We start from the raw sequence: 15,774 nt of genomic DNA on the forward strand, positions 1-15,774 counted from the left end.
ATAATTTTAAATTTATGTGAAAAAGTACTCATATATTTATCATATTTGAATAAATAATTGTTTATAAGTATTGTAGTAGAATTTAATTTTAATACATTATCAATATAAAATAATTTTATAATTGTATTTAATTACGTAATATTACAATAAAAATAATTATATTTTATATTAATCGTATGTATAATTATCTAAAAAATCAAATGACTATGTCAATGCAATTAAACTCATAATAGTAATCATGCAACGGTTGCCAAAATTAACATTTGTTTTCTCATCATTATAGAAAATAATCTACCCCTCGTGATTTTTCCCCAAAATGTATAAATAATTTTGGTTCTAAATTGAGAAACTAAATAATGCATTTTGGATTGTTTAATGTTTATTGCCAAAATAGTAAAAAAAAAAAAAGAAAAAGAAAAGAAAAGGAACAATTGTTACTCAACTTCTCTGTTCTCTATCCCTAGTCCCTACTTTCGCAACCTCAACAGTCTTTCTAGGCAAAAGGCGTTCCTCAATTCCACACTCATTGTGTGCACAGTGCACACAAAATCCCATTATTGTTCTCTTCAATCTATATGGCCCTTAACCTCAATTTCTCCGAAAGATTCAGCCTTTCGATTCCTCCCTGGTGCACATCACCCCCATGTCTTGATTCTCACCACAACCCTTTCTTTTTTCTTTATCTTTCATGATGTGAATTTTTCTGGGACAACGATTATCGCAACCCAGAACAAGGTTGTCTCAAAAATTCGTGCTTTTTAAGGTTTCCGAGGTACCCTTTTTGTTGCTTTGCTTTTTACTTTGTTGCTATTAAACATATTCCTGTTGCTGTGTGTGGAAGCCATGCCTGAGGTGTTGGAGATAAGCTCCGATGAAGAACAGGGTCCCGAGAAGAGATTGAAAAGCGTGGACTATGATTGGATAAGGGAGTTTCTTGGCATGTCTGATTCTGATTCTGATGATGATGGAAAATCAGATGATTCAGATGACGTTATCATCATCCGTGAGAACAAACCTCATCAACCCAAGTCAAAGTCTTCAACAGTGGCTGTGAAGAACTTGGTGGATGATGAAGATGGTGATTGTGTAGTTCTTGATGGTGACCCTGAAAATGGTGTCACTTGTTTGGATGATGAGCCAACTGGGTCAGATGAGTTGCTTGTAGTTGGAGAGAAGGGTCAGGTATGTTGTCTCCTTTGAGTTGAAGTTTACATATTTTAGTTGTTATTGGGATTTAACAAGCATAAGTCATTTTTGTTTATGTTTTAGAAGTCAACTATTTATCTGTGTTTTAGTAGTTGATTATTGATTGATTGGTCTTGATGTCTTACAAGCTGTTTATTGATTTGTCTTGGTGTTTTAGAAGTGAATCTTGTGATAGATCAATGCATAGTGATTTGTGTTGGTGTTTTAGAAGTTGATTATTTATTTGTTTTGGTGTTTTAGAAGTTGGATATTGATTTGTGATGGAGTTTCGCATGTGAATTTAGTGATTTCTCGATGCATAGCGACATGATAGTTGATGTTGTAAGAACTTTGGCTTTAAGATACAGTAAGATTTGAGAGAGCAGTAAGGAGCGAGGAAGCATATGGGATTCCTAACATATGTTATTGATTGGCAAGGCTCCAGGAAGAGGAATTAAGAGGAATATGATGAAAAATACATTAATACAACATCGCACTCATAGATTTGTCACTCAGTAATATGAGCACGTGACTGGACAAATGGTACTCCTGATGATGTATTTTGGTTAGAGGAGTTGTGGTTACTTATTGGTAAAGAATGTGTCTAGCTTTAATGGCTATGGTGGTTGGTCTTTAAGTTGATCTTGTTATCTAATGTCTTAAGCATTGGATGTTTTTCTATTTCCTGAATGTGTTGCATTCATTATATTTAATAAGGCTTCAATGCCATTATATTTTCTAGAATGTTTTGCAACTTGCCATAATATTCCTCTGCAATTTGATGTCATTGTTTCTTTAGTTTAAAAAATTTTACCCTGTTATGTTCAAGTTTTCATTTACTTGTGCCATGCTTTTATGTCAAGAAGGAAATCAAAGTAATTTTCTTCTTGAAAATTTTACTTAGGTATGATAACTTTTAAAATATGCATAAATCATAGTTTCTTCAAATGCTTAATGTTTAATGCTCTGAGTATGGATTATCTTGTCGGATTACAAGGGAAACTGATAAAGCTTGTTTGCAGATTCAAACATGGGTTGGCATAAACACAGATTGCAAAGTTTCTCTAAACTTGTCATGTCATGTGTACAAATATATATCATTAATGTAGATAATTATGTCGTATCTTCTTCAAATCTCTATATAACCTCAACAAACCCCGTCCAAATAGTCTATTGGATACCCACATCTCAACTTGATGGTTGCTGATTCGTTAGCTAACTTCTACGTTCTAGTATGCTTTTGAATGCACATAGAGAGAAAGTTGGTATGCATCTATTGTCGAAAAGGGAGTAGCATCCTGCATTAGACAGGGCAGCCCAATAGGTTGGCGAAAAAGAAGACCAAGAAAAACTATAGATGAAATCATTAAAAAAGAATTAAATTTTAAACAGATTTTCTGCAGACATGGTCTATAGTAGGGTACAATCTCATTGTTTGATTAATGTAGCCAATTCCACTGAATGGGTATAAAACAATGTTTTTGTTGTATATATGTATATGTAAATGTAACTTATAGAAAAGTTCCATGCTTCTTAGGTAGAGTATGCTTGAGAATATATTCAAAGCATTTGTTGATCCAAATTTACTCTCTTTTCATTTTTTCCCCTTTATTTTATTTTATTTTTAATTTTTTGGTAGTAGATGTGATTGGGACTGTATAGCTTTTCGAATGTGAAGGCTCATTTTGTTTTGGCTTTCAGGTTGCTTGTAGAGACTATCCTCATGCCCGGCATGCTTGTGCTAAATTCCCTTTTTCTTCCACACCCCATGAAACACATTGTGACCAGGTAAATAAGTGAAGATTATAGCCTCGCTCTATTATCTAACTTTTGCACTCATGTCTCATTTTATCTTGAATGTTTCTAATTGTTACTTACTATTCGATATCATCCTTCTATCTATTATGCTGATTTCTGTTTGACGCTATGCAGTGTCACTGCTATGTCTGCGACTCCCTAGCACCATGTTTAATGTGGGGCACTGGTTTGCACATTTTAGATCATTGTCATGCAAATGATAAAACTGAGCTATGGAAAATTCAGAGGAAAAACTTCAAGCTGGGCAATTTTTCTCCCTTTCCAGCTTCAACCAATCATGGTACTTCATTCCGTGCGGGACATCGGGAGGGTAATGAAGTTCTGCCTCCTGAGGTTATTCACTTGCCTCCAGATTCCATTTTACGGAATCAAGCACGAAGGTCAACTGCAGTGCACAGTTATTCATTGAATTCTGTGCCTCAGAATAACATTTCTCGTCCAGCAAGATTGGTTGCTCACTCCCCTGCACTGAATTCCAGGGTGCAGAACCAGCTCCCTATCCCGAATAACATCCCTGTATACTCGAAAGCCCCCAACATATCAATCCCGAATGGTAGGTCCTACAGAGGTGCATTCGTTAGAAACAGACCCCAACCTCTCTTTTTTCCAAAGCATTGTCTCGGTGTGCGTACGCATGCCATCCATAGGGAGCGAGGAAGTGGTGTAAGTGGTTTAAGTCATCAGTTCCTTCATCCCCTTCCAGCGCCAAACAGAGTAGCCACTGCCGCAAACTTCCCAACAGTGAATCACTCTGGTCATGTTTCGTCCAGCCTCAGCAACCATGTTAGTTCAACGCAGCTACAAGGTGATGAATATCATACTGCTCCAGGATTCTCTAATCAGAGCAATGTCAATGACCCAAATCGTGTTTGGCTCCCCGGAAATTCACCGTTGTCACCAAATTCCAATTCTCATCCGCAAACATACAGCCAACCATTCATCCAGTCAAATGAGGACAACAATTTCTATGAACCTTACATTCAGGATGGTGATTCACCTTTAAGTTATTCGGCGCCCTCTAATAGCAACCAGCATCAAAATGAGCATCAAATGAGAAATCAAAATGAAAATGCTGTTGGAAATATTGTTCCATGTGAAATTGAAAGTCAAGAAACTTATCAATCAAATCAACAAGAGGTCAACCAAAGGGAAGCTTTTGGAAATGCGGATAACATTTCAGCTTTTGAATCAAGTTGGTGCAAAAATACTGGTCAAAGTGTTGAACCTCCAATTGCATGCTCTCATCTACAAGATTCCGGATCCTCCAACCAAGTCCAACCACCCAATGTAAGCGAATCCGATACACATGTAACCCCTACTGGAAATGTTGAACCACCAACCGAATGTTCCAGTTTACCTGATTCGTTTGTTGATATCGAAAACTGGCTTTTCGATAAAGACTCAGTTCCAAGGTTAAGTGACAATGGTTCCTTGCCATCTGAACTGATCAATATTCCATCTCCTGAATGGTGGCGAGAGTGTTAAAAAATTGAAAAGTTGTGAAAATAATGCTAAGGAGGCTATTGATTTTTCTGTCAAATGACTTGCTTAGCTATGAGTACTATATAGTATATGTCACATTTTGAGGCTCATAAAATCCTTTAAGAGATAATCTTGCTAGGTGTTCAACAATCCCCAAAATTTGATGATAAATTAGATTGTATAGTTAGTGCATAGCCTATAAGCCTAATCAATTAGATATGCTTTTATTATGGTTGGATGTATTGAAGGCTCAAAGAAAGTCTGAACCTTTTGCTGCTTTTATGAACAGTTCAAGACCTTCCAAAGTTAATGGATGAAGTGAACATGATAAATGAGCTTTGGTTGCATTTACTTTGGTTCTTACTCTTTATGCCAATCAATGGGTTGCTGGTGGAGTCAAGAATTCAGATTTAATATATTGCATTATTGAGAAATTTCACCAACCATTATTTTTTATCAATATTAACCAACATTTTAGATCAACAATATATTTTTATACTATTAGGATTTAGGAGTTTAGCCAATACTATATCCTTTGGATATTACGTATAAAAATACATTTGTTGGCCAAGTTTTAATCCAAAATGATAAGTTTTGTTTGTCATGTAGCATTTGTCTTTTAGTAGGACATTTTAGTATTCAATAAATTCGAAATTTCTAATCACCAAGTTAGTTTTCAAATTTCAATTTCGTTAGACAAATTTGTCTCGACGTCATATTATTCGTCTTTTATAGAGGAATTGATATGAAATTTTAAAAAATTCTTATGAACTGTTATTTTTCTATTAAATAATGACAGGTTGATTTATTTAATTTTTTTTATCATAATTAGTTTTGATTTTGATTTGGCTAACAATAAAAAGTTAAAGACTAATTTGGTAATTAAAATTTATTGAGAATTAAAATATTCGATTAAAAATTTCTTAAAAACTAATTTGATATATTACTCCAATGAAAATAATTGATTCAATAATTGAAAAATATTGAAATTTCTTAGCTTATCCATGTCTATAATATCTTCTCAATTTGTAGTTACAGCATGTGGGAGTAAAGTGTTTTTCTATATACTCCAAATAGTTTAGAAAGAGTTAAGTATTGTTTTTGTCCTATCGTTTGGGGTAGATTTTAGAGTTGTCTCTAACGTTTCAATCGTGCTAATTAAGTTCTTAATTTTTTAAAATTGACTCAATGTTATCCTGCTGTTTGGGATCCGTTAACAGAATTGGCAGTGTGACAAAATTGAGACAATTTTAAAACGTTAGGGACTTAAATAGGATGAAAACATTGGGGACAAAAACAATACATAGAAATAAATTTTAATTTATCTTTCAATAATATCAATTTTTTACTGTACATAGTATTCAATTATTTTTTAATCACATCTAAATAAATTACAGTTAATCACATTACTTTTATTCTAAATAAATTATTTTTTTATAATTTTACACTTAAAATAATGTAATTTTTTATAAATAAATAACTTTTACACTTTCATTCTAAATAAATAATGTAATGATTAGAATGAAAAAAAAATCTTAAAAAGCACTCTCTTCAAAATGGATAATATCTTTTACTATTTTAAACAAAAATTTAATTTTGATACAATGTTAATGTAGAATAGTTTTACATATATATTTAATTAGGTAATATTATATCAACAAAATTAATAAAGTTAAGTGGCTAAATCATTTTTGAACCAAGTCCAATCAAATTTTATAAATTATACATGCTCTTTTTGTTTTCGTCGTCTCTTTCTCTTTCTCCTTCTTTTTTTGTGTGATTCTTTTTTAACAACATCATCATCGTCTTTTTTATTATCATCTTCTTTTATTCTTCTATGTTCAGCAAAATTATTAAGCATAGACACAACACATAAATATTTGTGCACAGCACAAAAATTTGAGTGTATAGCATAAAAATTTTTAAAATATTATATATCCAGAATTTGATTTCCAACCAACAAAATACACTTAACACAAAAATTTTGATGTATAACACAAAATTTAGTGTATTATTATAGAAATTTTTAAAAAATCACATGTCCAGAACATTGACATTCAACAAACAAGATTCACAAGCACAAAAATTTTGATATATAGCTCATTAATAGAAAGTGCTATGGTGCTTATGGAAGATTCTTTCAGCAGGTGAGGAAAAGTGTTGGCAAAATGTGAAGACGACACATGTGATATCTTGGAATTATGAGGAGACAAATTCTATCCAAAAGCAGAGGCCATAGGAGTTGTAGGGTAATAGAATTAGATTAATTCTAAAAACATAATTATAATTATATTATTGGGTCTGTTAGTGTGAAGTTGCGGCCCTTTTTTAGAAGTGTGTCAATGATATGGGTTTTTGGGTTCCGAAAAAAATTGAGAATTCAAAAACAGTAACAGTAAAAATTACATGGGTTGAAACGAGCATTACTTATAATAATAGCATTGGATATTGTATTAGAAGTAGTAATAAGCATTTAAAATTTTAGTATTTTTTCATAAAAATACATTTTTAATTTTAATTTTATATTAAAATAAACATTTTTTTACTAATTAACTCATTAATTTATATTTATTATATTATCATATACTATATGTATTTATCAAAAAATAATATTAATAAATATTATATAATCTTAAAAAACATTATATTGTTATTAATAAAAATATTTGATTTTTTTTTATTTATACATATTTAATTACATTTATATTAATAATCATGACTAATAAAAAAATACTTAATTTAAATATAAGTGAGTCTAAAATTAAAATAATCAGTAACAGAAATTATTACATATATTGATACAATATATATTTGATCTTCCTTATTTAATTATTTCACAACAATATATATAATTTAGTATAATTACATATATTCATTCAACATATATCAAGCAAATTTTAAATAATTAATTTAATATATGAAAATAACAACTACTGTAATATGATTAAGAAAATTATTCATAATTTTATTCTCCACTTTTTTATATTATTAAAATATTAAATAATTATTTTAATATTATTGTTTATCGAAGTCCAAAAATAATATATTGCATTTATCGAAGTCCAAAAACTTGTTTTTAATATTATACAAGAAAAAATAAATGCAATATATTATTTTTGAACTTTGATAAATAATAATATTAAAATAATTATTTAATATCTTAATAATATAAAAAAGTGGAGAATAAAATTATGAATAATTTTCTTAATCATATTACAGCAGTTGTCATTTTCATACATTAAATTAATGATTTCAGATTTGTTTGATATATGTTGGATGAATATACGTAATTATACTAAATTATATATATTGTTGTGGAATAATTAAATAAGAAAGATCAAATATATGATGTATTAATATATGTAATAATTTCTGTTATTGATTATTTTAATTTTAGATTCACTTATATTTAAATTAAGTATTTTTTTTATTAGTCATGATTATTAATATAAATGTAATTAAATATGTATAAATAAAAAAATCAAATATTTTATTAATAATAATATAATATTTTTTAAGATTATATAATATTTATTAATATTATTTTTCGATAAATACATATAGTATATGATAATATAATAAATATAAACTAATGAGTTAGTTAGTAAAAAAAATGTTTATTTTAATATAAAAATAAAATAAAAAATTTGTTTTTATGAAAAAATACTAAAGTTTTAGATGCTCATTACTACTTTTTTTTTTTGGACCTGGTTCATTACTACTTTTAATACAATATCTATTGCTATTATTATAAGTAATGCCCGTTTCAGCCCATGCAATTTTTACTATTATTATTTTTGAATTCTCAATTTTTTTTCGAAACCCAAAAACCCATATCATTGACACACTTCTAAAAAAAGGTCCGTAACTTCACACTAACAGGGCCCAATAATATAATTACAATTATGTTTTTAGAATTAATCTAATTCTATTACTCTACAACATTCTATAGCCTCTGCTTTTGAACAGAATTTGTCTCCTCATAGTTTCTAAGATCTCACATGTGTCGTCTCCACATTTTGCCAACACTTTTCCTCACCTGTTGAAGGAATCTTCCATAAGCACCATAGAATTTTCTCAAAAAATTTGGTACATAACACAAAAATCTTGATTAAAAAAATTATTGAAGGACCAGATGCCCAGAATATTGACTCACAAAATCAATGAAATACATTCACAACAAAAATTTATGTGCTATGTAAAAAAATTATGCTATATATAAAAATTTATGTGATATAAAAATTTATGTGTTGTGTGTAAAATTTTTTCTATTATATTGATAAGTTTGTGCTATGTGATGTCAAGGCATCTAGGCCAGTTTCACTGACCTTTTCTTTATTGTTTTAGAGTAGTTTCATACATTTTCTTAGTGAATAAGGCAAGTTTTGGATGAAAATACACTTACACCTTGATTCAAGCAACTATTGTGAATTTTACATGATTTCATGAAGATTTTGCAAGAATTGAATGACAAATTGATGATGCATAATCTCATGACTTTGGCTAGAGCATTGATGCACTTTATTTGCTTGATTTCAGGACAAATGAAGCAAGGAAGAATCATGTTAGTAGTCACGTTAATCCAATTAACGTGACCACTAACTTGAAATAGGAATGAGCTTGCAACGTTAATGAGAAAAGTGATTACCAATAACGCCCGCGAAGCCATCATAAGCCCACGTTAATTGCCACGTTAACTAGGTTAACGTGGTAGTTAACGTGGAGATGAAGAGAGCTCCAGCGTTAGTGGTAAACGTGAACACCACTAACGCTCCAAGAATTGGCAATGGCCACGTTAAGAGTCACGTTAACTTAGTTAACGTGAACTCTAACATGAAAGGGAGGAACAATGCCAACATTAGTGACACTCACCTTTGTCACTAACGTTGGATCAAGCTAGTATTGCCCATGTTAGTGGTCACGTTAAGACCACTAATGTGAAAGTTAACGTGGAGCTAAGATTGATGAGCCAATGTTAGTGACACTCACCTTTGTCACTAACGTTGGAGATGGCATTCACTACCACGTTAACCTAGTTAATGTGAACTCTAACGTGGAGAGTAGGGGCGTTTGGAGCGTTAGTGACAAAGGTAAGTGTCACTAACGCTCTCGAAGATAGGCATGCCCACGTTAAGAGTCACGTTAGTTAAACTAACGTGAACTCTAACGTAGGGAAAGAGGGGCATAAGGCAACGTTATTGGGAAAGGTAAGTCCCAATAACGCTTGTGAAGGTTCATAAGGCAACCTTAGTGGTCACGTTAGTGCCACTAACGTTGAAGTTAACGTGGACTATATGGGGTTAGAACGTTAGTGAAAAAGGTGATTGCCACTAACGTTTTCGAACCCACAATTTCACTTAACATTAACATCATAATGCCCATGCCTAATTCACACCTTTCTGCAAGCTGAGCCCACTAAAGATTGTAACTGCTTCAACTCAAGATCTCAGGCCCACATCCAAGACTTGAAGAACTCACTAGAAGATCAAGAAGAGTAGTATATATAGGAGTAGTTTTGAACTATAGAGAAGTTTGGCACTTTAGAGAACTACCCTCTATATATTTACTTTTCTGCATTTTGAAGCATGTATTCTTTTCTGCCATTTTCCATTTCTAGAGCTATGAACAACTAAACCCCTTTGATTGGGTTAGGGAGCTCTGTTGTAATTTGATGGATCAATTATAGTTTTCATTCTTCTTCTTCTTTCTTCTCTTTTGATTTACTAGAAAGCTTTCGATCTTAATTCAATTGGTTAGTTGTCTTGGAAAAGAAACTCTCCATAATTGGGTCTCCTCTGAGCCTTGGAAAAGGGATGAGGAGATCACGCTAGAAATGCTTTCTCATGTTGGACCAAATTGGGGTCTGGGTGGATATAGTGACATATAATCCTCCTAACACTTTGATTTGGAAATACATGTGGTATAATCAGTGACCATATTTCATCTCTTCCCATGAGCAATTAAATCAAGGAATTGGACAATTGATCAAGTTTAGAGAGATTGGATTGCCAAAGAATTGGGATCCAATCACCTAAGGTTGCCAAGGAGATCAATAGATGCATTGATTGAGGGAGAGATGAAAATGAACTTGATCCGAAGAATACAACATCTCCTGAGCCCAATGAATTCCTCATTTCTGATCTTACCCATTCTCTTTACTTTCTACCATTTATTTCCATGCTCACTTCCCCAAATTTCCATTTAAGATTCTGCACTTTATTTTCTGCTATTTACTTTCCCGCCATTTAATTTTCTGCAATTCTCAAACTATACTCTGTTTAGCTCAACTAGCATACTCGTCCAACTAAAGATGCTTGACCACCAATCAATCCCTATGGGATTCGACCTCAATCTATTGTGAGTTTTTACTTGACGACAATTCGGTATACTTACCGAAGGGAAATTTGTTGAGAGACAAGTTTTCGTGCATCACTATGTGTAAAAATTTATGTGCTCACCAGAAAAAATTTCTTTGCTGAAGAAGCGTGAAAAAAGAAAAGCGTATGACGCATGAGCGCATTTTTTTTTGCTGACTTGTACCAACTTAGTTTAAAAAAAATGCTTGTACATATAATATCACTGCAACAAAATCACTATCTCTAACATTGATTACCAGAATAATCATAAAAAAGCCAATATAATTGAACTACGATATTGTTCGTTACCTTGCGATCTCGGGTGTTCGGGTGGAGAGGTGGGTAAGTGGGATTTCAGGTGGACTTGGAGCGGGCGCGGAGGTACAAACGGAAGGTTGATGATGCCGGAGGAGGAGAGAACGAGGGGGTGGCCACCTACAAGGACACTCCAATGATCAAGTCAGTGTCCGTACAAAGTGGTAGTCGAATTAGGTAAAAATGTGACGTACCTCGGGGGGAGAGCTGACCTATCGCCTTATATACTGTGTTGGGTGGGCCCATGAATGACCTAACCCATTGGCCAAGAGGCTGCCATGAGCTCTCATAGTCCATGTGGGAAGAGCAGGTCGTTCCGGACTTCGGGTGCTGCCCCAAGGATGTCGATCCCACCGGTGTACGGAAGATAGGTCGGGCGCGCCCTAGGTCGGGTGTTAGGACCTGACCTGTCGAATTCTTCTTATCGCAAGTGGATTGGGCCTGCCCCGACCCGGTGGCTAGCTGGGCTGGACACTTAGCGGTCTGTAACAGTGCTCCCAACGCACCAGCCTTGAGGTTTGGAGCTCGTGACTAGGCGCGTTTGCCTCACTCGCCGGGATGGGATGTGTTCTCTTTCTTGAGAGATTGTTGATGGCGTTTCGTATTTCTCATGCATGGTCATCTCACTTTTGATGCTGCCTCCTTGGCTTCCACGCTGGGTATTAGATGCCCATCATTTCATGATTTGAAATCCATGTGAAATGGCGAATATGCCCCTGCCTTTTGGCGCTCTTTCTCGGCGGTTACGCTTTTTCCCTATTTTTGTCTTGTAACCTCCCCATATCTCCACTCTTCTCTTTTTCTTCTTCTTGTTCTCTCGCGCTGCTACTGCTTCTAATTTCTTCCCTGCTTTTGCTGCTACGCCAATTTTCTTCCTTCTTCAAGTGCTCCTTCTTTTCTTTGGATCCTTCCTTCAACCTTTCTGCATTTTTCTGGTACGTTATTTTTATGGCTTCTTCTTTGCTTTGCTTTTTCCTTTTGGTTTGTGTGTTGCTCTTCTTTGTGCATTTTTCTCTATGCATGCCTGGGTTTTTTATTTTTTCTTGTTGCTTCTTCTTTTAGAGGGGGCGCCACTGGGTTTTACTTAGGTTTTTGCTTGGATTCTGGGTTAGTGCTGGGTTAGCGTAGGGGGTGATTTAAAGAATTGTAGTTTATTTTTATTACTGATAGGGTTCCCGACCTCCCGTTCTGATTAAGTGGTGCCCCCGTTGTAGGTATGGCTGAACGCCCCGTGCTTCCGAACCTAGCTCAGCAGCCACTGGCCGATTTTGTCGATCATTACGCCTGGGTTACTTCCGATGTGAGGGACACCCCTTCTAAGGTCACAAAGGAGAGCCTTTAGGATCTTCGCCAAGCCCGGCTCTTGTGCGGAAGGAGGCCTGAGGAGGCGTTTTACCAGGTTTATGTTCCTGCTGATCGGGAGCGTGTCTGCCAAAAGAACCTGGCTGCTCCCCGGGTTGTCGACTGGTTGTGGGTTTATAAACCCATGTTCACGACCCTGGGAGTTCGCCTGCCTTTTTCTCCTTTCATTATGGGTTCGCTAAACCATTGTGACGTTGCTCCATCACAACTGCACCCGAACAGTTGGGCTGCCATCTGATGCTTCGAGATGGTTTGCGAATATCTAGAGCTCCCAATCTCTGTGAGTGTTTTCCTTTACCTCTTCCTTCTTACGAACCCTTCTCGGGAGGGGAAGACGAAAAAGGGATATATGTCCTTTAGGGCTCAGCAAGGCCGCAGGATCTTTGGCCTTTTTGAGGATTCTTTCCATGGTTTTAAGTCTACCTTCTTCAAGGTTAGGCCAGTTGAAGGTCATCAGCTCTTCTGGCTTACTGCCGAGGGGGAAAGGCAGATCCCGACCTACTGGAGCTTTAGGGCGGGATCTGATTACTTAATAAAAATATCCTATGACTGGTTGAGCCCGGAGGATCGTAACATTACCGACATCTTGTTGGCTATTTTTGGCGAGAAAAACCTTAATCCTCATACGGTTATGGGGGACCGGGAGACCGGTCAGTCGTATGTTGGTAAGTTCATTTTTCTTGTATTTTTGCTTAGTTTTTACTTTCCCGCTGCTCATACCTTTACTTTTTGCTTGTAGTTTCCATGGCTGGTGGGAAGACTAGCCGCGATGGTGATGATGGCGATGAGGACTCCTCGGCAACCCCTTCAGTGAGTCCGGATCAGGAGGCTGCCAGGGAGACTAGTGGCCAGGTTGCCGGGGCTGATCAGGCGAAGGCGGCGAAGGTTCCTCCTGGGAACGCTTCGGCAAACTCAAGTGTGGAGGAGAAGGTTCGCCTAGAGGAGGACTTAGGGTCTGCCTACGACGAACTGCAGGTTGTTGGCAACCCGAAGAAGAGGAAGCGGGATTCGGGGAAGGCCCTCTGCGTTATGGAAAAAAACTTTGATGCTGAGGGTTTTATTGAGTCCCAACTGCTTCCTAGCACCGAAGATTACTTCCGGGATGCCGACCTTGCGGGTCAGGCGTGGTGGATCTACCATAGTCTCCTCCGTGCTACCGCTATTGCTAAGAAGGTGGAGCCTGTCTTGGGGAACTTTCATGTTATGGAAGGGAAGCTTCGAAACTCCCAGAAAGATCTGACTGACTCAAGATCTCAGGAGGAGTCTCTGAAGAAGAAGTTATATGAGCAGGAGGAGAAGGTCAAGGAAGATGCCAAGGAAATCAATAGGTTGGTGGAGCGGGACATCGCCTTGATGAAAGATTTGAATGCTTCCCATAGTGAGACTGCTGCTACCGAGAAGAAGATCAAAGACTTGGAGGAAAAGCTAAAATTGGCGGAGAGCTCGGCGACGTCTGTCCGCCAGGAAGTAGCCGCCCCTGAAGAAGAAGAATAAGGAGATTGCTAAGGGGCCCGGGAGGCCGTGAAGATGACTGAGGAGGGGATTAAGCTTCAGGTGCTGTGCTGGCTCCCGACCTCGATCTCTCGCAGGTGGGCGCTCTCAAGACTGTTGAGGATGGGAAGATTGTTGATATCTTCAAGCCTTGAGATGGATTCTTCTTTTCAGCTTTTATACTCCTTGCCTTTGTAATTTTGCTTTTAATTTTGGGCCTTTTGAGGCGCCTTTGGTTGTAATGAATATTTTGATACTTTATTTTAATTAAGCCATTTTATGATAATTGTTTGCTTGCCCGGGCCGTCGTGGCTTTGCTTGCTTTATTGCTTTTGCTTATTCAGTCCATCGTGGCCTTTTGGTTTACCGTTTTTATGGTATTTACCATTTTTATCGCTTGTTGCCTTTTTTTAGCTTTTGGATCCCTTTGGTTCCCGGGGTGATCCATCCTGGGTTTCCTATAGGTCGACCGCTCGCAGTTTTGTCGTTTCATCGTATTTGGCGAATCATCTTGCAAAAAGGCCAAAGTTGTTATATATGCATACGTAGAACTTAAAACAAAGGGGTGATGTGATACATAATTAAAGAAAGCAGAAACGAAGGAAAACAGAAAAAATTAAAGTGGGTGTGGGGGGATCGTCAGGCCATTAGGTCACGTTTTCTTATGAGTAAAACCTTTTCAGGCATGGCATGTTCCATGTCCTCGGCACCTCGCTTCCATCTAGCTTTTCTAGCTTGTACGCACCCCTTTCGAGGACTTCTCTTACCCTGTAAGGTCCTTCCCAATTTGTGGCCAACTTGCCTTCTCCCGGGGTTGGTGGTCTTATGTCATTACGTTGTAAGACTAGGTCGCCTTCCCCGAGGCTTCTCCTTAGCACTTTGCCGTTGTACCTTAGGGCTCTCCTTTGCTTGATTTCTGCCTCTGTTAAGTGTGCCATCTGTCTTGTTTCGTCAACTAGGTCTTTCTCGACTGCCTCGTTTCCTCCCCCAAGAAGTAATCTTGGACTTGGCTCCCCTATTTCGACTGGGATGATCGCGTCGACACCGTATGTGAGTCGGAAGGGGGTTTCGCCGGTAGATGACTGGGGAGAGGTCCTGTAAGACCATAAGACTGAGGCTATCTCGTCTGCCCATGAGCCCTTCTTGCCTTCGAGTCGCTTCTTTAACCCTTTTAAGATAACTTTGTTGGCTGCCTCTACCTGTCTGTTGCTTTGAGGATGCTCGACTGAGGAGAACCTTTACTTGATTCCTAGCCCTGAGAGGAATTCTTTGAACTTGTTGTTAGTGAATTGTGTCCCATTATCTGATATGACGGATTCTGGGATTCGGAACCTGTTGACCACTTGCCTCCACATAAATTTTTGGCAGTTTACTGAGGATATGCTGGCTAGTGATTCTGCTTCTACCCATTTAGTGTAGTAGTCTATGGCTACTATCAAGTATTTTACTTGTCCTGGCTCGGGTGAGAATGGTCCTAAGAGGTCGACTCCCCATTGGGTGAAAGGTCGGGGTGCCATCATCGAGCTAAGTTTCTCAGGTGGGGCTTTGTGGAAGTTGGCATTTTTTTGGCATTTCTTGCATTTTCTGACGAACTCCTGAGCGTCCGCCATCATTGTGGGCAAGTAATACGCTGCTCAGATGATCTTTCTTGTCAGCGACCTTCCTTCAATATGGTGGCCACAACACCCCTCATGTACTTCGCTCAGGATGTAGTCCGTCCGGTCGGGGAGTAGGCATTTGAGCAAGGATTGGTGGAGCCCTCGCT

General features: G+C 36.6%; 2 protein-coding genes across 3 annotated transcripts; one reads left to right on the forward strand and one right to left on the reverse strand.

Moving 5' to 3' along the window:
- The first annotated feature begins 351 nt into the window (after window positions 1–351).
- On the forward strand, window positions 352–4,832 carry LOC112741200 (uncharacterized). 2 transcript variants are annotated; one of them, XM_072216143.1, is made up of 4 exons: window positions 372–735; window positions 842–1,182; window positions 2,887–2,973; window positions 3,118–4,832. In XM_072216143.1, exons 2-4 carry the CDS (start codon window positions 844–846, stop codon window positions 4,486–4,488), a joined length of 1,797 nt encoding a protein of 598 aa, XP_072072244.1. In that variant the 5' UTR covers window positions 372–735; window positions 842–843; the 3' UTR covers window positions 4,489–4,832. The 2 variants fall into 2 exon arrangements, with proteins under 2 accessions (XP_025645866.1, XP_072072244.1); XM_025790081.3 differs by having other exon boundaries at window positions 352–1,182.
- A 9,839-nt stretch (window positions 4,833–14,671) lies between these two features.
- Window positions 14,672–15,619, reverse strand: LOC140176775 (uncharacterized). The gene is made up of 2 exons (XM_072208319.1): window positions 15,252–15,619; window positions 14,672–15,104 (listed from the first exon to the last, which is right to left on the reverse strand). Exons 1-2 carry the CDS (start codon window positions 15,617–15,619, stop codon window positions 14,672–14,674), a joined length of 801 nt encoding a protein of 266 aa, XP_072064420.1.
- Window positions 15,620–15,774: the final 155 nt, after the last annotated feature.

The sequence above is a fragment of the Arachis hypogaea genome, chromosome 2 (genome assembly GCF_003086295.3).
Source record: "Arachis hypogaea cultivar Tifrunner chromosome 2, arahy.Tifrunner.gnm2.J5K5, whole genome shotgun sequence".
In the NCBI taxonomy this organism is placed as follows: Eukaryota; Viridiplantae; Streptophyta; class Magnoliopsida; order Fabales; family Fabaceae; genus Arachis; species Arachis hypogaea.

Bases quoted from the DNA above. Each gene is read 5' to 3' on its own strand.
- LOC112741200 (XM_025790081.3), top strand. From the start codon at position 844: ATGCCTGAGGTGTTGGAGATAAGCTCCGATGAAGAACAGGGTCCCGAG. The intron at 1,183-2,886 runs GTATGTTGTCTC...TTTGGCTTTCAG, and splicing joins TAGTTGGAGAGAAGGGTCAG to GTTGCTTGTAGAGACTATCC. The intron at 2,974-3,117 runs GTAAATAAGTGA...GACGCTATGCAG, and splicing joins ATGAAACACATTGTGACCAG to TGTCACTGCTATGTCTGCGA.
- LOC140176775 (XM_072208319.1), bottom strand. From the start codon at position 15,619: ATGGCGGACGCTCAGGAGTTCGTCAGAAAATGCAAGAAATGCCAAAAA. The intron at 15,105-15,251 runs GTAAAGGTTCTC...ATGGTCTTACAG, and splicing joins CTCTCAGGGCTAGGAATCAA to GACCTCTCCCCAGTCATCTA.